The following is a 21,278-nucleotide window of genomic DNA, read 5'->3' on the forward strand; positions in this document are numbered from 1 at the left end:
ATTCACTAAAACTTGCCAACTGCCAGGCACACAGTATCTCATTTAATCTTACATTCTCTCAAACTCTCATTTCCATGAGACTAAAAAACTATTACACACCCAAATTTTACAGGTAAGAAAATTTGAGACCCAGAGAGGTTAAGTAACTTGCTCTAGGCCACAGAGTCACTAAGAGATGAAGCTATGCAGTTGTGTCCCACTTGAAAGTCCAACACATTAGGCTACACCACAGCTAATAAACCAGATGTCCTCCCTGCCTCAGCCCCTGAAATGCAAACATGCCTGAAGAAAGTCAAGCTGTGGGGCTAAATGGCTTAATGTCACCAGACAGTTCACTGAAAAACAAATTATTCTAGACACACATAAACAAGATCTCAATTAATGAATCTGCCCATCATTCCTTCCCTGATTTAGACATTAACCTGAACGTAGGCCACTTGTAAGAATTTTGTTTGACACTGGAGAAAAGCATTTCCCCCGCTTATATTTTTTAATTCCTAATTCTTTTATTCATAACAAGCTATAAAACTATAGGAAAACAAACATCTCAGAAATTTTTATGGGCAAAAAAGGTTATTTAACAACTCTTTAAGAAGTTGGGCAGAATATAACTAGAATAATTATTTACAGATTTCACCAAAGCTAATCCTTTGCAACAGACTTTAAAAGAGAGCAAGTGATTCTTTTTTTGAATGATACTTACAATATTATACTATTAAATGATCCCAATTTAGTTTTAAAGGCCTTCCATCTTTCACTCACACATAGATATGTGTAGATGTTCATATATTCATCTTTTTCTATCATATTTAATCTTATACGTACACACACCGCAAGATGTTTAAGGTGATTACATTTGAATGGTAGGCTTTTCTCTTTATTTTTTTTATTTAAAATTCTCTACAAAGTACAGTTATTATTTTTAGAAAGAAAAAAAGCCTACAAATGTTATTTTTTAAATGCATAGAAGAGAAACTGTCTAAAAAAGACTGGCCAGAGACCAATGGAAAACTGATGGTCCCCAGGAGATGAATCAGTGGAACCATAAGTGTTTCCTCGGGTCATTACAAAAGGGGGCTGTATGGGACTTATAAAAGTGTAATTGTTACTTTCAAACTCACTAAGTTTGTTAAGGTTACTAAGCTTAAGTAATTCCAAAGTAAACACATTATCCTTGGGTCTCCAATACTGTCTTCAGTTAAAGTCTGTTACACTGAGGTTCAGAAACATTAAGAGCATCCCTTACTGAAATTCTTGCTTGGGGACCCAGAATATAACCTTATACCACTAGAAAAACAGGTTTCAGGATACCTAAAATAAATATAGTTAATGGCAGCTCCACTTCCTAGTCCATCATTCCACAATATGATCCTATAGCAGTAAAGATGTGGTTCAGCCACCGAAATGTTTGCAAACAAGAGACCACGAGCGACTCTCCTTTAATCTCTATACTGTTCACTAGCATTAAGTTTTAGCAGTGAACCATCTCTGTATTGATGAGATGCAGGTCCAATTCAGTGATTATTGTCAGCATCTATCAGTTAGCAACCATCAGACTGCATCCTTGAAAAGCAAGCTAAGCAATAAGGCAAAACCTTACTGAACACATCTCCAAGGACAGTAATGTATCAATAAAGCAATGCCGAGAGCATTTTACATTTGCCTAAGTTAGGAAATGAAACTCAAAAACTGCACGAAACAAATTCAACTCGACGTTGAGGCATAACAAAAGCAACATGGTTGTATCACAGGAGATCTCTGGTCCAGCTCCCAGAGTTCTTGCTAGAAACAACCAAGAAATCTGTTAATGCCTTTAAGGGTCATGGCAGAGGGCAGAACTTAAGGATGAGAGCGTTCCAGAGTACTGGGGACTTGTCTCCTGCCACAGCATCCACCCCCCCACACACATACACTCACCCACAAGGGAACATAAGCGCAAACCTGCTGAGATACAACATATAATCCCTCCACCCCGAACTGCCCACCAACTTAATCCTTACCCTAAGTTTTCACTCTTTAAAGTATTAAGGGAATTTTTTTCCTGTGTAAAAATATCTAACTTTATAATGAAAATCACTGAGAAAATGAGAGCCATTGTGCAGCCAATTTTGCTGAAATATAACCATTCAGTAAAGTCAGGGGTCCCCAAAAGAGTTCTACAAATACACTGAGAAGGATTTTAAATGTGTTATCTGTGTTCTTTAAGTTACTTTATTTCCAAGAAGTCAACGTTACATAGTATTTCTTGACTAAATTGACTGTGCCAGTAAAATACAGGGAGAAGTATTACCTCTGGACCTAGTTTCCACCTCTAAGGAAAGCCTTTCCATTTTTACAGCTAACATGACAAAATCTACTTTTCAGCCAAACTTCCTCAACACAGCCGTTTAGATACTATTTCAAATACTATTAAATTTAATGGCAGGCCTAAATTCAGACCTCTCATTTCACTTTTGCACCTACTGGAAATTATTTCACTCAAAATAATTATGTCTTCAGACAATTTCCTATTTCCACTTTAAGTGGAAACAAATTAGAACACTTCAAATTCTATTTGCACTTCCCAAATACAGTAATGACTCATTTATCTGGCATCGGAAAATGAGGTTCTTCTCCATTTATCTGGAAAACGCTTAACGTGAAGTCCACAAGAGCACAGAGCTCATCTGCCTCGTTCCCTGCTATATCCCCAGGGCCTAGCACAGGGGCTGGCACAGAGTAGATGCTCAGTAACATTCACTAAATGTGTGATTAAATAAAGTACTAAAGCTTTTTACTTTTAACCACTTGATGAAAATTTTTCTACAGTTATAGCCATCCCTCTTTTTCTGTTTTTTAAAAACATAACACTGAACAGAAATTAAGCTTTTCTTATTAACTGCGGTATCACTATAAAGAGCAATCACTCTACCCCCCTACCATATACCCATAACACCCTCAAAGCTATTCAAATAACAGGGCTTTTTGCCGCCATATTTAAATGGCCTCAACATGCTATGTTTTTATAACTTTTCCTTTTCTGATATTAGGTGTCATTTCTGTTTGCAACTGCTGCCTTATTTTACACACAAATGTCTGGTAAGGTCCTGAAATTAATTCTACCTCCTAAGCAGAATAAAATACATGGACTTGGTTACAATTCAGAAGTCTTTCCCACTTACTTCTGACCTGCAACTACACTGATTCTATTTATTTAACAGACTCCTTGTACCACTCACAACATTCTACATAAAATCTGAGATGGTTCTACTAGTTTTAAATGAGTATCTTAAGGATTTTCGGTTAAGTTCTAAGTTTCAAATATTAATCAGGAGTAATGGCTCGAAGACTAGCTACAATATAAACCTCGGGGCGTATTTTTTAAATCCATTTAGGAGACACCAACCACGACAAAGCTGGATTTCATCTTGCTTGATATGCTGCGATAGGGCCATAATTTAGATTCACTGTTCCAGAGTTCATGGCAGCAAAACTCAAACACACTGGCAGCCATGGTGTACTGTGCTTGCACAGCAAGGCATATCTCCCTGAACCTAAGAGTGGAAGGATAATTTAAGTACAGCCTTTAGTTTATATAATACAACTGGAGTTCCTTCCCCACAACAAACTTTGAATAATGTTTATAATTTAGCAATCAACTGAAATGATGAAAGAATTACCACAATTGAAATAAAATATTTATGTATTTCAAACCAGGAGAATTGTGTCTTCAAAAACTAAAATAAGCTAAGACAAACCTAGTTCTGAATTAGGGAATGAATACAAATAAAATGGGGGATTTGTTTATTTGGGTTTTTGAGTCTCTTTTCTTCTTTTTAAAGACTTAATGAACTTTCATTTGAAATAAGCATAGTTTACTAAATTAAAGGATTTGATTACATGTTCTTTAAAAGTAACTAGTTGGGTAAACATTAAAGCAAGTTATCCAGGAGTCAAGAAAAGAAAAATTACTTCAGACTGTTTTATGAATATTCTTCCAAAATCACCAATCCTTCAGCAAAAATAGTTCAACAGAAGATTTCAGTTCCTGGTACTGAACTGAACAAAGAGAACCACATGTTTTTAATGGTTGCTCATAAACGACCCAAATAAATCTCCAAAAGAACAGCAGTGGTTCTCTCTGTATTTTTCCCTTCAAAACTCACAAGACCAATTCAACACAGAAATAAAAATTACTGTACTTTATGGCACCACTCACTTTGTGACACATTTATTTGCTGTCATGAAAGCTAGGGCCTCAACAAAGTAAATGAGATTTAGGGAAAAACTTTTTTTTATATTTTAAACAGCACAAAATGTCCTTACCACTTGAGGAAGAAAGAGTTTACCCACCTCAAATGAGATTTTCAAACTAAGTGAGAGACCTAAGTATTTATGTATAAGTGTTACAGGAAGCTTTCCAAATAGCTTTCCAATCAATTATGATGCTGACCTTAGATCAGAATTACACTGCTAACTACCACTTATAAGAAATGAAGCCTACATAACAGAAAATATAACTTAAATTTAACCACTGATGTTCTTTTTTAGTTTCCCTGTGAATTAAAACACAGAGCAACAGCACACCCTGCTGGAAGTTAGTAACACAGCTAGAGTAACCAGCAGCACTGGATTGCTAAAATTTCACCCAAGATGAGAATTACTTCAGAAAGTCTGATTTCCCACTAAATGATAAAAGATGTGCACAGGCATTACCATTAGTGTCTATACATGTGACCTTGAAGGTAAAATCAAAAATGTTAATTTTAACAGGATATCGCTTTTTCCAGTTCATTTCCCTAGCCCCACACAGCCCCAAACACCCCTAAGTGATTTTACTATTTTTTTATTTTAACCCCAAATAAAAATATTTCCAAATCTACTTTCTGCAGAGAAACTGGTAATCACATAAGCGGAATTTGAGGCCACTTTGATTGCCTGAAGCACCCTTTTCTCCTTCCCATCCCAAGATATCCTGGCCTCAGAAACATCCCTGAAGACCACCATTAAGAATTCACAAGGCAGCCTAGCGGTCTGTGAACCACAATTTACATACCATTGGCAAAATGCATACACAGATTCTGGAATTCAAAACATGCAGACTATATTAAGAAACCACATGCCATGAAACTCCCATCTAGTATGTTTCAACATTTTCATAGACATGAAAAAATCACAGAAGCCATTGTCTGGATAATCCAGCTCAGTGCTCTCTCTGTAACAAACTGACAGGAATCCGAGGATGAGCAGAAAGGTACCAAAGTTCCGTAAGTGTGCCCTTCTGGCTACAGAAAGAAAGCTCCCTGGTACACTGAGAGCCCCCCTAGAGAAAACTGCATTGCTCTTGTAGCACTGCTCTGCACTCTTCTGAGTGACCAGTGTTCACTTCTTGGCTCTTTGCCCCCACATCTAAAAGGTTCTGATTGACCTGTGGTCAACTTGGAGGGCACTCTTCATCACAAAGGCCAGCAGCTCTGAAAACCCAATGAAGAAGGCCAAGGAAGATCAAACACTTCAGTGTAGTTTTTCTCAAGAAATTCGAAAACAATTACCTTAGATCTATTTTTCTGAAGTCGTCTCCAGTGGTATTATCTGGTTCATTATTTCAATCAAAGTACATTTAAATTAGAATTTTAAAAGGATACCAACCTCAAGCCTCTTTTCCAGTGACTCAATTCTGTCCTTTTTGCTAGCTAGGTTGGCCCGTGTGTAGCGGCTCTGCCCAGGAAGATATAAAACTTGACTGTAGCATTCTTCCCACACCTGGTTATAAGCTTCACTTGAGAGTTCTCCGTGGCTCATACCTTGTTTTACCACTTCCATCTCCTGTACCAGAACATCCTGGGCCTGTTCACAATAATAATAACAATAAGCTTGAGTACTAGAGATACCTGCCATCAGCAGAAATAAAAGACTAGTTTTTACTCCTCTGGGCAAAGACAATGAGCTCTGGTTAACTGTTTGTTTTGGAAGGGGGTTATAATACCTAAGCAAAATTAATTAAGAAGCCTAGAAGTCAATGCAGGTTGATCTGAAAAGCCAAGCATCCCTGTATCATCCCTGATAATGTAAACATCCTTTGCCTTCATTCATTATAATAGCAGCTACCATTTCTCAGATACCTACTATGTGCCAGGAACTGAACTGAAAAGTTTTACCTACTTTATCTCCAAACAGCACACCACCCTTACAAAGCAGTCAACGTTAACCTCACTTCAAAGCTGATGAAACTAAGGCTTAGCGAGGTTAAACCACTTGTTCAAAAATACAACACTAGTAAGCGGACAAGGCAAGGTCACACCCAAGCCAATGCTTGGGCACCAACGCGTGCGGGTGCTCCTCCCTCTCTACCATCCCCCGCTATACTCTGGACTTCCCAGTATGGTGAAGCGGAAGTAGGCGTTTTTTTGACACCTGCCTTTTTTCTCATCTGAAAGAATGCCCCTGCCATTGTCAGAGAATAAGACTGGAGGCACAAATCAAATAATGATGGATCACAGACCAGCTTCTGTTCAGTAGAAAAGATACGGTTTAAGATGACAGAATGGGGATGGAGTTGGACAAGCCTGGGCTCCAATCACAGATTTAGCATTTAAGTCGCTATCTGAACTTGCTGAACTTCTGTGAGCCCATTTCTCATCTGTAGAGTGGAGATAGTACCTAACATGTTTGTTATGAGAATTAAGTGACACAGTATACACAAAGAGCCAGCCCAACACCAGACACACAGACTCCATGAACATACCACATGAACTTTTTCCAGCCCTTTGCTTCATGGCTCATGAAAAACTGACAATTACTTTTTGTGCTTTATAGAAAGCTTTCAATCACTCCAGGAACATCAGAAAATAAACACAGGCCAAAATACATAAAGTCAAGATAAATAACCAGCATATGAAAAAATGTAAACAAAAAAATGGAAAATCAAGTCTCTAGAAGATAAAGAATGGATACTTTTAAACAATACCTCTTAGGGGAAATAATGGAAACAAACCAATTTTAACACACTTCATGAAAATCGGGCACTGTACCATCAGAGAAATGGTATTTCACTCTGAAACTGTACACAGTAAAAATTTACAAATTCACCTCTTATAATAACTAGGAGAGAGTACAGCTAAGTTCTACTTAAACCATCCCTAAAGAATCTGCTAAGTAAATAGCTGCTTCAAATTCTTCGGAACAAAGAGGACTATAGATAGATAAATAAAATATGGGAGGATATTTAAACTACTGTGTAATCGTTTCAAATAATTCCAAAGCACTACTTACATTATTATCAAAATATTTATTAGAATTTGTCCCTTATAGAATCTCTATTAGCAACAACGTGATCTTTATTTCAGGTTTCCATATGTACAATAAATTTAGGAAAATTTATTTCCTAAATTCCATCTTCCCCTCATATTTTCACTCTAAAAAGAGGAAACTGTTCAAGCATCAAGTTCATTGTCTAATTCTCACCGGGTTCAGTGACTGAACGTGCCGCCAAAGTGCAGGCGCTCAACAGAGGACAGCTTCCATGGTACTTACTGAAAGGCAGCAAGTCAAAATTACTCGTGAATCAGGGGCAAACAAACACAAATCTAAACCCTCCTTCCTTTCTCTATCTTCTTTTTAAAAGTCCTATAATAAACATGTATCACGTATGCAATAAGAAAAAGAGAAAGTAAGAAAAAGAGAGGAGAGAGGGAAAGTGCAGGAGAGAAGACAGACAAAGGAACCTTACCGGTTTTCTCCCAAGTTAGCCCATTCTAATGGATGAATCCATCTCTGCCCCTCAGGGCGAAAGACTAAAGAAAAAAGACTTTTAAGCTAATGACCACTCTGCTTCCAACCATGAAACTAACTCTATTATCTTATGCCACTGTACAGATTTCTAGTCAAAATCACAGCTGTTTGCTCTGTCAAAGCAGAAAGAATAAAATGCATATGGAGGAAGAGGCAGGACAGACTTTAGACAAGAAAACATTTCTTTATTTCCTTATCCAAAAGGGTAGGGGGAAATCATGTCAGGGGAATGAATTCAGTGAATATTTCCTTTCTGTGAATAGGTGAAAGATTGAATCTGTAAATATTTTTAATATATTCTTGTTTCTTCATAGTATTCTAAATAAGTGAGGTTTAAGTATTAAAGGCATTCCACCCTATTCAGAGACAGCAGAGTTAAACACAGAAAATAGCAACTGTAGCAACTATCAATGAGGCATACACCCATGAGACAAGAACACCGTGCCATCACAACCAGTGTTCATCTGATAAAGGCCTGCCATTGAACACAGGAAGGGGTGGGGGGGGTGGTATGTCCTTTGCATAACACTTAATATGAATATTTATCTCTTAACCATATATTTCAGTTGCTTATGAACATCAATAAGGGAAAATGTTAATGTCTGTCCATGATACATGGTATCTAACAAATACTTAAGTCTTGAGACAGAAATATTCAATGATACCTTTTTCAGGTCTTCTTTGGAAAACTTTTCATAAGTGTTATGTTCCAGATAGGCAATGTGCTCTGCATTATTGGTACCAAATCCTATAGTTTTTCCTTTTTTATTTCCAGATGGTTCATAAGGGTGATGTAGGAGGTCATAATGAAGCATTGTGATCATTTCTTTTTTGATTAGTTCTTCACTTTTCTGTAAATCTGTCAGAGGTGGTTCTACATTTAAGGGTCTTAGAATAGTTTCATTTACCTAAAATTTTAAAACAAGTACAATTATTAAACATGTCACTGAAACATACTAATGTTATTAGTTCTACTAGCATGAATTAAATACAGGCACACCTTATCTGACTGGGCTTCACTTTACTGTGATTTGCAGGCAGTGTGTTTTTTTACAAACTGTAAGGCTGTGGCAGCGCTGCGTTGAGCAAGTCTATTGGCACCATTTTTCCAACAGCATTTGCTCATTTTGTGTCTGTGTCACATTTTGGTAATTCTTGCAATATTTCAAACTTTTTCATTACTATTCTATTTGTTATGGTGAGCTGTGATTTTTAATGTTACTACTGGAAAAACATTACGACTCAAGCTCAGAAACTTAGATGATAATTAGCATTTTTTAGCTATCAAGTACTTTATAAGTTACGTACTTTTTTTTTAGACACACTACTACTACACACTTAAAAGACTACAGTTTAGTGTAAACATAACTTTTACATGCACAAGGAAACCAAACAATTCATGTGACTCGCTTTATTGCATGACATTCTCTTTACTACAGCGGCCTGGAACCAAACCTGCAATATCTCCGATGTATGCCTAAAGCAGTTTTACATTTTCAAAAGAAATTATTTTCCTTTTTTCTTCAAAATTCTTATTTGGGGACTTCCCTGGTGGCTCAGTGGTTAAGAATCCGCCTGCCAATGTAGGGGACACGGGTTTGAGCCCTGGTCCAGGGAAATCCCACAGGCCACAGAGCAACTAAGCCCATGCACAACTCCTGAGCCTGTACTCTAGAGCCTGTAAGCACAACTACTGAAGCCCGTGCACCTAGAGCCCATGCTCCGCAACAAGAGAAGCCACCACAATGAGAAGCCGGCGCACCACAACGAAGAGTAGCCCCCGCTAGCTGCAGCTAGAGAAAGCCCACATGCAGCAGCGAAGACCCAATGCAGCCAATCAATCAATCAATCAATTTATTTTTAAAATTCGTATTTGTACCAGTGAAGCATTTCAAAGATTGGATCTGGTAACTGCTTTACTATATTCCAGAAAGTAGATGAAATGTCGTTTTATAGACTTTATAATATAAAAAACATCAATCACATAAAAAGAAACTTAAAACTTCCTAAGCCAGAAATTCTAATACTTACTTCTGATGGTCTTGGCAGATCTTTCTGGACAGCTTTGTGCATTCGTTTCATTTCCTTTACACGCTCTGCATCTCGTATGGCCTAAAAAATTATTTTAAAAACCATTTTTGCAGCTATACAGTATTTGACACATTTCAGTAAAGCTGAAAACACTTTAGTCTATAAGAATATGTTATGTTCAAGAGCTAAAGCTGTAGGAATCTGTGTTAAGTTTGTAGAAAGGCAATATAAGGCCACTAAAATTAATCAGCCTATTCATTCTCCTATTACAGTAGAAACTAAGAACTTCCAACGTCTACCAGGAGCATTCTCCAGATTTACATAGTTCCCTCCAACAGATAATCATTCTTTTCTTGTCTAAATCAAATCCTAAATGTAGAGGGGATGCTTCCAATTATCCCTCCTGCAACACAACCTTTCCCTTCCACCTCAAAAGCTACTGATTTTTAATTTAAAAAGCCAGCCAATGAATGTGCTGTTTCCTGATTCTTAAATTATGAATAATGTGGGTTAACACATTAGAACTTCAAACCAGTTCTGAGAGTAAATGTAACTCAAAATAGCTAAGAGAACTAAACACATAAAGTATTATTATCTACTCCCTACCAAAAAGCACATTCACGTGGTTTCCCTCTAAAACGATTTCCATTGATGCCATTCTCACTCCAACCCCGGGAAATTATTCAATTTCTAAAACCATCCTGAAATGGACTGCAGCAAGAATGTCTGAAGTGGGTCACATGATCTCAGTTTTAGTTCAAGTTTCACCAGTTTCCAGCCACAAGACCTGAGAAAGTTAACTTAATTCACCTGAGCCTGTTTCCTCGTTTCTAAAACGAAGCTGACACCTATCCTACTTACATCACCTGATTGTTATGCACAAATGAGAAAGTAATTAACTAGAAGATATATTAGTACAAGGTGTTACTAATTTTATTCTGACCCAGGCTACATATCCAAAGCCACATTTTTTATTAGTTTACACTGATGAAAAACCATTTGCTCAACCAATCCAAGATGTACTTGTTTTTAAGACTGATAATAACATCTTTTCTTGGCTAGAGTGAAAGCAATGTCTAAAAGACTACTTATATGTATTTTAAAGAAGCATAATGAATTTGACAGAGGATATTTAAATGGCTATCCATATAATTATACATTTTAAGAATACCTATCAAGATATTCTAAGTATATTATGAACTATGTGAGCGAATATTATTAATGATGTAAGTAATTTTCTTCAGTGTAATTTTTTTTAATACTGAAAAAACTTTTAAGTAGAGATCTTGAGACATGTAACAGTCATCACCCACCTGCTTCCGTGCATCCACATCAGCAGCATCTTCAATGTAAGTATCATCTATTTCACGGTCTTCCAGTTCCTTCTCGGCATTTTCTGGTAGAACAATTTCAAAGTCATTCTTAGGGGCAGGAAGGCCCAACAACCCTAAACGGAGGTGTTCACGAGATTCTCTTTCCTGTAGAAAAAAATTGGTCCTTCTCAATTCATATACATTAAAATATGCAACTAATATTGTGTAAGAGTTTCTAAAAAGTAATTAGCTTAATTTTAATTCTAGAAAAATGACCCCTAACTTCAGAGTTGAAACAAGATTTCGTTTAATTTCTATCTCCATTTCTTCCCTACCTTAAGACCAACCATAGGGCTTCCCTGGTGCCGCAGCCGTTAAGAATCCGCCTGCCAATGCAGGGGACACGTGTTCGAGCCCTGGTCTGGGAAGATCCCACATGCCACAGAGCAACTAAGCCCGTGTGCCGCAACTACTGAGCCTGCGCTCTAGAGCCCACAAGCCACAGCTACTGAAACCCCTGCGCCTAGAGCCTGTGCTCTGCAACGAGAAGCCACTGCAATGAGAAGCCTGTGCACCACAACGAAGAGTAGCCCCTGCTAACCGCAACTAGAGAAAAGCCCGCGTGCAGTAACGAAGACCCAAAGCAGCCAAAATAAATAAATTAAATAAATAAATTTATGGGAAAAAAAATGAAACCTTTAAAACAAAAAAAAGGACAGCTCATAAACTTTCATTTGTGGTCAACAAATTTACTCTGGGATAATCTAACAGAAGGTCTGAGAATTATCTCTGAAGGAGCAAAAAAAAAAAAAAAAGTCCTTTAGGATTTCCATTTAAGGATTTCTGAAATTTAACAGCAAATGAAAAGAACAAGTTCAAAGGTAAATTTGTCCTTGGACTAATAAAACCTAACCTGAAAAGATGCCTGAATTTGTGTGTGTGTTTCTTTTCCATGCAAATACTAGATAATATGAAAGCCAAAGAAAACAATTCATACTTCCCAAGAGAAAGTGCCTGGTACCCAAGTTTTCCCCAGTCCATCCTCAGCTCACTTCTCTCATTCCCCACTGCTCCATTACACGTATGCTAAGTGGAAGGACCAGATGAGCTGCTATGACGCAAACATGCTCCAGGTTCACTCATGTTAACGGCCTCCATCTGGGACAGCCCCCAACCCTCCTCTGAGCATACCTCCTCAATGAAGATTTTCCTAGTACCCACCCAACAAATGTGATTATTTCTCTGGCCAGCCAAAGCATGTTGGTTTTCCTCAAAGGGCTTATTTTATTCATATATTACAATTATTTCTGGACTTGGTTTAGTACTGCCAATCTCTCCAGAGCATAAACTTCTTGAAGACAAAGGACATCTTTACTCAACTTTAGATTCCCTGAAGTGTCCAGATCCATGCTTTGCACACATTAGATTCTTCATTTGTTTAATTCTTATGTAGCCACTCAGAGTTGGCACTACCTGATATCAATTTGGGCACTAAAAAAAATTCTCAACTAACCAAATCTATACATGAAGGTAGAATTAATTTGTAAACCAGAAGCAGACCATCACTGGAACTCATTTTTTTTAAAAATCTCACAATGATCTTCTGTGGCATAAATAAGAAGAAGACTCAACAGTGACGTAATGAAAGCAGTAACGAGCAGAAACAAAACTATAACTTGTATAATTAGCTTTCTACATTCACCTTGCAAAACATACAAAAGAAAACTTCACTAAGGTTAGCAACAAACATCAAATTAACGTGGCTTTGAGATCTAGACTGTTCTTCTAAAAGTGTAATGAAAACAGAGCAACCAATGTTCAAAATCTAATTTATGAGGCATTCGAAACTCAAAACATTTTACAGAACTAGGAAAAAAAATTAAATGTACCATTCAAGAAGGTAAAGTATTAATTAGTAAATGATGAAAATTAAAAATCACAAAAGATATAAGGAGCATTACTATCAGCATAATCATTTCTGAAAAATATATTAAGAATAAGAAAAAGTAAGCAATAAGACCGTAAGATTTCCCTTCTCAAACCCTACAAATCATGTTGCTTTTCTGGTGTCCGCAGGTGTACAGAATCTTAAGGTATATGCGATATGCACTGACAAGGGGACAAATTTTAATTTGGTACCCATGAGATTTTTTTTTTTTATTTTTTTTAAAGAATACTAAAAGGGAATTGACATGTACCATCTGCTTCACATAAGAGGGATCACTGTAGTCTGCCATTCCATCCTCCGGATTAATGTTTAACTTGTCTCGAAGAGGCGTTCTACCCGGGGTGGAATTAATAACTGGTTTGGGAGTTGTCCCACTCCGGGGAGTCAGCCCTTCAGATCCATGAGAAGGAGTTCTATAAAGACAGAAATTCCAATTAATGAAAGTGCCAATTTTATTTGGATCGTGCTTTCAAATGTTTTTCACATAAATTATTTTACAAGGAAAACAGAAAAGAAATAAAGATTCCAGAAATTCCATCTCCCTACCTGGTTTTTAGTTAGACCTCTAGGTTAAAATAAAGCTTTGGTTCAGCTAACTCAGTATTTACACACAGTATATTTATTTTAATGACTTCAAATAAAGTCATTACATCTGATATTTTCTTACCTTATTAATAACTAGGTCCACCAAACATTTTTCAACCTTTTTTTTAATAAATTTATTTATTTTTATTTATTTATTTTTGGTTGCATTGGGTCTTCGTTGCTGTGTGCGAGCTTCCTCTAGTTGTGGTGGCTTCTCCTGTTGTAGAGCACGGGCTCTAGGCACGCAGGCTTCAGTAGTTCTGGCACGTGGGCTCAGTAGTTGTGGCTCGTGGGCTCTAGAGCGCTGGCTCAGTAGTTGTGGCACACGGGCTTAGTTGCTCTGCGGCTTGTGGGATCTTCCTGGACCAGGGATCAAATCCATGTCCCCTGCACTGGCAGGCGGATTCTTAACCACTGTGGCACCAGGGAAGTCCCACAACCTTTTCTTGACACATCAGGGTGGCTGAGAACACACAGTGGGCAGAGAGGTTGGCCACCACACTCAAGATCCCAAATGACTCCTTTCGAGTTCAGTATCTTCAACTTATCATTTGTCTCCTCCCTGCCTGTAGCTGTTGGCTATCACATCATCATCATCATCATAGATGTGCATACCTGAAGTACTTCTTCCCTCTACAGTTTGGAAACCAAACACCAGGCTTTTAGAATCACATCTAAATATGAATAGCTCTGAGTTAGGTCTAAGAAACTCTCTTAGGAATAAAAGCCATAGACTTTGCACCTTATAGTTTAAATGTTCAAAGCCTTTTTTTTTTTTTTTGGTTGATTACTTCCTGTATCTTGGCTGTGTTCCAGACAGGTGGTGCTGCCAGAGAGTTGTTCCCAGAGGTAAGGTGAGGTGTTACCATATAACACATGGTCCCTGCCCTCAATGAGCTTACAATCTAGTTGAGAAATGAGACACCCACGGGGAAAGAGGGATTAGGCTCTCTTGCAAGCCTTGCAATTAAATATTATATAAGGTTTTAGGGGCCAATGTTTCTTGATCCTGTTGTCATGTGCAACTATAACAGTCTTCATATACTTAACAACCAGTAGGAGGACATATTTTAAAATTACAAGTAAACCCTAAATATTTCTAACCTTAAAAGCTCAAATTCCATTTTAATACAAATTGCTTCTATAATGTTTGTATCTTAAAAATTCTTCTTTAAAAACAGTAGCTTAAAACAAAAGAAGTATAAACAAATACTGAACTCTAGTTAATGATATACACAACTAGGAAGCATTTACGGTGAAATGGACTAATACCTGCAACTTGGAAATTATTAAAAATAAGATAGATTGATGGACGGATATGTGATTAAAGCAAACACTGTAAAATATTAACTGGAGAACTGGGTGGTGAGTATATGGATGCTTGCTTTACCATTCTTTCAACCTCTCTGAATGTTAGAAATTTTCATAATAAAATGTTGGGGGAAAAGCAACAGTAATACATACATAAAAAGGCTTAGAATTTTTATAAAATTCACCAAATCATCATTAACAATGGATTGATCTGCTCTTTTAAATCAGATTAAAAGTATTCAGAAACGAGGTGATAGCACCAGAAACCCTGAAAAAAAAAAAGAAGCTCCATTTGGTATTTGACTATTTCCTGGATACTATAATGTTATTTGCTACTATGAGGAGAAATTAAAAAGCAAGTTAAACACTTATTTCCATTCTCTGCCAGCATTTCTAAAGCAAACATGTTGTCCAAGTCCTCGGATTCAAGTTTTTCTAAAGCAGAAAACAGTTATTTATTTACAATACCTGAATGGGGTAGAAAGAACTGTGTTTGGAGTCTGTACAACCTGCCGCTGTGGAGTCACACCTGAGAAGTCGCTCTCGTGCAAAGGGGTGTTAAGTCCACCTTTTAATGGGGTGTCCACGTTGGTCAGAGCCATGAGGTTTTGGGCTTCCTGATTAACAAGAAGGTAAAGAAGCATGTTTTAACAGTTTAGACAGGAGAGCAAATTCCTCTCTTCTTGTCCTACTACACAAATCTTGAAACAGGCAGAATTCTTATACATTTTTCTCAATGAAAACCAAGAGAGAAAACGAATACTGAGCTGTGGCAGAGTTCAATACTTCCATTCCTTCTGTCGACCTAACATTAGCATGCCAGAAGTTCTGGAATAGGGCTTCCCTGGTAGTGCAGTGGTTAAGAATCTGCCTGCCAATGCAGGGGATATGGGTTCGAGCCCTGGCCCGGGAAGATCCCACATGCCGCAGAGCAACTAAGCCCATGCGCCACAACTACTGAGCCTGTGCCCTAGAGCCCGCGAGCCACAACTACTGACCCCATGTGCCACAACTACTGAAGCCCGCGCACCTAGAGCCCATGCTCCACAACAAGAGAAGCCACCACAATGAGAAGCCCGTGCACCACCATGAAGAGTAGCCCCCCACTTGCTGCAACTAGAGAAAGCCCGCGCGCAGCAACGAAGACCAATGCAACAAATAAATAAATAAATAAATAAGAATTCCCTAATAAATAAGTTATAGGGATGTAATGTATAACACAGGGAATAGAGCCAATATTTTACAGAAACTTTATATGGAGTATAATCTATAAAAATATCAAACCACTATGTTGTACACCTGAAACCTATTCAATATTGTAAGTCAGCTATACTTCAATAAATAAATAAATACATTTTAAAAGTAAAACAATTTAAAAAGAAATCTCCCCAATAAAACATCCCAGCCAGTTCAGCCCACAGGAAAGTCTGGAGTCAAGGGGTCCTACCCACACCCAAGGAGTGTCTAGTCAGCTTTTAATTGCCCTACCCTTATTCCCTAGATATAGGCAAAGAACAAGATCGAACGATATTTGAGGGGCTTCCCTGGTGGTGCAGTGGTTGAGAGTGTGCCTGCCAGTGCAGGGGACACGGGTTCGAGCCCTGGTCTGGGAGGATCCCACATGCCGCGGAGCAACTGGGCCCGTGAGCCACAGCTGCTGAGCCTGCACGTCTGGAGCCTGTGCTCCACAAGAGAGGCCGTGATAGTGAGAGGCCCGCGTACCGCAAAAAAAAAAAAAAAAAAGACTGTGCAGGAAAAAGAAAACTTGTAAAAACAAAAGAAAACCATCATTAATAGCCTCAGAGGAATAAAAAGATATTCATTAAATGAGACATTTAAAAATTGAACACAGTTAAAAAAGAGCTCTTAGAAATTAAAAATATGACAGTAGAAATTTTAAAAAAAGATAAAATTCAGAAAATCTCCTAGCAATCAAATCAAAGTCAATTAAGACAGAAAACCAGAGAGTAATAAGTAGCAAAATAAATTAATGAAAGGGAAGAAATTTTTTAATTTTCAAAATAACTTCCCAGAATTGAAGGCCATGAGTCTATAGAATTAAAAGACCCACCAAGTACCTAGCACAGTGGTTAAAAATAGACCCACATCAAGAAACACGCATGTGAAAAAGAGAAGATCATATAAGCTTCCAGAGAAAGAAAAAACCAGGTTTCCTATTAACAACCTGAATGGCACAGGACGTATCAATAGCAACAATGAAAGCCAGAAGACACTGGAGCACTGCCTTCTGAACTGTGAACAAAAACTCTTTCAATCTGGAATTCTATACCCTGTTGTACTATCAATCAGATAAGAGGGTAGAGGACAGTTATTTACAGATATTCAAGGTCTTAAAAATTCCATCTCCCATGAAACCTTCCTCAGAAAGCTACTGACAGATACACTTCACCAACAAGGGAGTCAACCAAAAAAGCCAGAGACATGGGAGCCAAGAAAGAGGAGACACAAGGGACTTTCTAGGGTGACAGTGAAGGGAAAGCAAGAGAACAAGCTGTAACAAGATCTAAAGAGTAATCAGTCCAGACTAGAAAATTCAGAAGTTCTGGGAACGACTTCAAGTGTTGAAAAAGGTAAGAATACCTAAAATGTGACCAGATTACAGGAGATTTACAGTTAGTATAAAGTCCAGAACTGAATTTGTGCTAAGTAATCAGAAAATTTAGCGACTAAATAAAACAAGTATTAATTCAAAGAAAAACAAAATACTGTACAGTAGAGTAATTATAAGGCATTTTGTGGGTCAAGTGCAGTTTGACCCACAGTTTACGTAATGAATGAATGCAGTTTACGTAGTCATAAGGTAAACCATAAATATGGAGCTAGCCAAAATTATAATTAACTATAATGGAAGATGGGAAAATGGAAAGCATGTGTCTGCACAGTAGAGGCAGAAGGTGTGAGAGAGCCAGATGTTCAAATCCTTGGTGGAAAAATGCCTAAAACTGAAGAAAAACCAAAATGTAACAAGTGTCTTAGTAGTAAGGTGATAAAAACAAAGAGCTATCACTGGTACCTGTAGAGAGCAAGCAATGAGGGGCACTGTTTTTCTTACAAAGCCTTGCAGGACTATTTGACTCCTGAATCAGTAGTCAAATTATATTTGACTATTAGAAAATTGAGATGTAAGAATGCTAAAAGACTCAGTAGTATTCCGTTAGGTTTGTCTATTCTCTGGCATGCAGACACCCTAAAGAACACACAGGGCTTCCCTGGTGGCGCAGTGGTTGAGGTCCGCCTGCTGATGCAGGGGACACGAGTTCGTGCCCTAGTCCGGGAAGATCCCACATGCCGCGGAGCGGCTAGGCCCGTGAGCCATGGCCACTGAGCCTGCACGTCCAGAGCCTGTGCTCCGCAACGGGAGAGGCCACAGTAGTGACAGGCCCGCGTACCGCAAAAAAAAAAAAAAAAAATAGAACACACACAGCTGTACACCCTATGTGCTAAGGAGAGAGAGGGAAATAGTACTGAAGGCAGTCTATGCCAAGCTAAGTACAGAATCACAAGGAAGTTTTAAAAATTACTGACTACACGTGTTTGATTTTTTTTCCAGGACTGCTAGGCAATGTGAAATTTTTAAATGCTATGCTTTACTGACAGGATTTAGCTTCCCTACTACAGAAATCTCTAACAGCTATGCATTCAGGACTGTTTCAAACTGCTTACCCTAAAACACACAAAACCCTAAAACACACAAATCCTTTATAATACTTTTAAGGATAATAAACAAAGTGAAAGGCTCACTCTACCATATGGAAGCCTACCTGCAGAATTCTGTCCTGGGAAGCTGGTGTTCGTGGTGTTCTCAAAGCGATGCTGTTGTTGGTGACATTGTACTCAGACAAGAGAGTACTGGAAGCCGAGTTTGTTATGCCAGATTCCTCAGCAGTTTGACGTGCAATTTCACTTGCTTGGCCTACTTTTACAACTTCCTGGAGTTCTGCATCTGAAATCTAAAGACACAGTTATCACAGTAGCAATATTTTAACCAAGAATAACACAACTTAAAACTTCCACATTCCAGAAGATGAATTGCTGAAGCTGTGTGATGAGTACACAGGGGCTCGTTGTAGCACTCTCTTTACTTTTTGTGGGTTTGAAAATTTCCATAATAAAGTTTTTAAAAGTCTTCCCTATTTAATGGGGGGAGGGGGCAGAATTCCATATGTGACATAGAATCAAGCTGCAGATACGGAAATTCCTTTTCAGTATTTCCATACTGAAATTCTTTCAAACCAAAATATTTATAAATCAAGAACATAAAATAATAGTGTTTATACAAAGCCATTTATCAATTAGGGGGAGGGTGGGCACTAAAAACCAATTAAAATATCACACAGAGTCCACAAAGCCACAAGATCCCTGAGAAGATCAAAAGGTGTTATCCTTGTAATTTTACCAAACTAAATACCCTAAGAACTAAAAATAAATTACAGGCAAAATCTCAGTTTAAGAAATATAACTACTATGAATAACAGCATCTAACAAAATTATTTTATGTTTATGCCCAAGGATTTTGTACTGATGCAGCCAGGGCACTCGTTTGCAGAAAGAAGCTGTTCAAGCCTCCTAAATCCATCCCTCTGCTCCATTTAACTGTCCAATTCTACAAAGCTGTACTCGTCAAAACAAAACAAGAGCTTATTCAAAATCCCCATGTTTCTGACCAACTATAATTCAAAGGAACAGAGCCTATGATGAGCTGAATGAATTTTCTCTTCTCCACAACTCCCATGTTGATTTTCACAGCTACTGTCTCAAAAAGAGAAGGAGGTGTGACACAACAAAACATTCCCTAAAAGAAAGTGGCCTGAAGTCCACAAGGCCAAATACCACCTTTATCAGCTGCAAAAAAGAGGTCTGGAGCCCTAGCCTACTGAAAAATTGCTAAGAGCTGACAATTACTTACTAAACCATCATATGAGCAGTTCAAGGCCTGATATTTCTTAAAGGTACCAAGCACCCAGCAAAAGCCTGGCACATAGGCCTGCAAACATTTGCTGGATAAATGGTAAGCATATGAGTTCATACAATGAAAAACCTGCTTTTATCAGATTACCTGAGGGGCAGGTAGTACTAGTTTGCTTCTCTTTTTAGTAAATTCAGAAACACCACTAGTTTGAAGAATTGCTGACGGTAAATCAGATTCTTTTTTCCTTTTCAAATGCTGCTTGTCTTTTTTTCTATCTCGTCCTTCTTTTTCACTGTCATGGATCAAGGTGGAGAACAGATTTTTTAAAGTTACATATAGGCAGCAACATTAAACGCCATATAAATAGTCATATGCTCTGAACGAAATAATCCCATTCCTAATAAAATTATGACAAAAAAGACAAAACAATATACATTAAGTTGTTCCCTACACCATTACCTACCCACTATACTCAAGAGGAATGCAGACTTAGAATATCAATAGAATTACTAAGAAAATAAGATATACTAAGTAATTTAAGCACTAAATATTAAAACTATGTTAACTATAGGGCTTCCCTGGTGGCGCAGTGGTTGGGAGTCCGCCTGCCGACGCAGGGGACACGGGTTCGTGCCCCGGTCCAGGGGGATCCCACATGCCACAGAGCGGCTGGGCCCGTGAGCCATGGCCGCTGAGCCTGCGCGTCCGGAGCCTGTGCTCCGCAACGGGAGAGGCCACAACAGTGAGAGGCCCGCGTACCACAAAAAAAAAATAAATAAAATAAACACCTATGTAGCTATAAAGACTATGATAAGCAAAATGTTACATATAACATGAAAAGAAAAACATAAAACTACTCCTATATTGTGACTATGTTCATGTAAAAATATGTGTGTGCACATAGGAAAATGATGAAGTATACAAAAACGGAAACAATTAAATGAAGGGAACAGAATTAAAACGTGAGTTTTAAAAGTTTTCCTTTAAAACTATTCTTCAATTGTTTGCTATGATTTTTTTTAATTCATAAATTTTTTTAAAGGATATCTAAGTCCTGACAAATGACACCAAAAAGTCGTTAAGGTCTAAAGCCAGGCTCAAGGCCATCTTTTAAAGGACCAGGAATGCCTTCTCCCCCTCTGCATGTCATCCTCTTCTTCCATCTAGTCTACTCCTTCCAAATGACTATTTTTTCTTCAATCTCTTTATTTGTAGAGGCTACCTAAAGCAAGGTCCTAATTTGAAAAATAAATACAATGGAGTACATCCAAGAAAATCCTGTTTCACAGTGACTGACATCTGTTGTTTACTAACAATTCATGTCAACAAAAATGGAAAGCCATTGGGGGAGTACTAAAAATCTCTGACAATCCTAAAAGGTTCTCCCCAC

The 21,278-nt window shown here is 37.9% G+C and overlaps 1 protein-coding gene across 1 annotated transcript in view; it reads right to left on the reverse strand.

Annotated features, from left to right (window-relative positions):
- The window catches only part of CDC5L (cell division cycle 5 like), a 47,240-nt gene that overhangs the window by 12,906 nt on the left and 13,056 nt on the right, over positions 1 to 21,278 (reverse strand). The window contains exons 7-14 of the mRNA XM_067752794.1: positions 20,036 to 20,180; positions 18,741 to 18,929; positions 15,427 to 15,575; positions 13,313 to 13,475; positions 11,115 to 11,279; positions 9,802 to 9,882; positions 8,436 to 8,678; positions 5,629 to 5,826 (exon numbers count right to left, since the gene is read on the reverse strand). Coding sequence (XP_067608895.1) covers positions 5,629 to 5,826; positions 8,436 to 8,678; positions 9,802 to 9,882; positions 11,115 to 11,279; positions 13,313 to 13,475; positions 15,427 to 15,575; positions 18,741 to 18,929; positions 20,036 to 20,180 — 1,333 coding nt within the window. The remainder of the gene's footprint in view (positions 1 to 5,628; positions 5,827 to 8,435; positions 8,679 to 9,801; positions 9,883 to 11,114; positions 11,280 to 13,312; positions 13,476 to 15,426; positions 15,576 to 18,740; positions 18,930 to 20,035; positions 20,181 to 21,278) is intronic.

Source organism: Pseudorca crassidens, chromosome 10 (genome assembly GCF_039906515.1).
Source record: "Pseudorca crassidens isolate mPseCra1 chromosome 10, mPseCra1.hap1, whole genome shotgun sequence".
NCBI classification, from domain to species: domain Eukaryota; kingdom Metazoa; phylum Chordata; class Mammalia; order Artiodactyla; family Delphinidae; genus Pseudorca; species Pseudorca crassidens.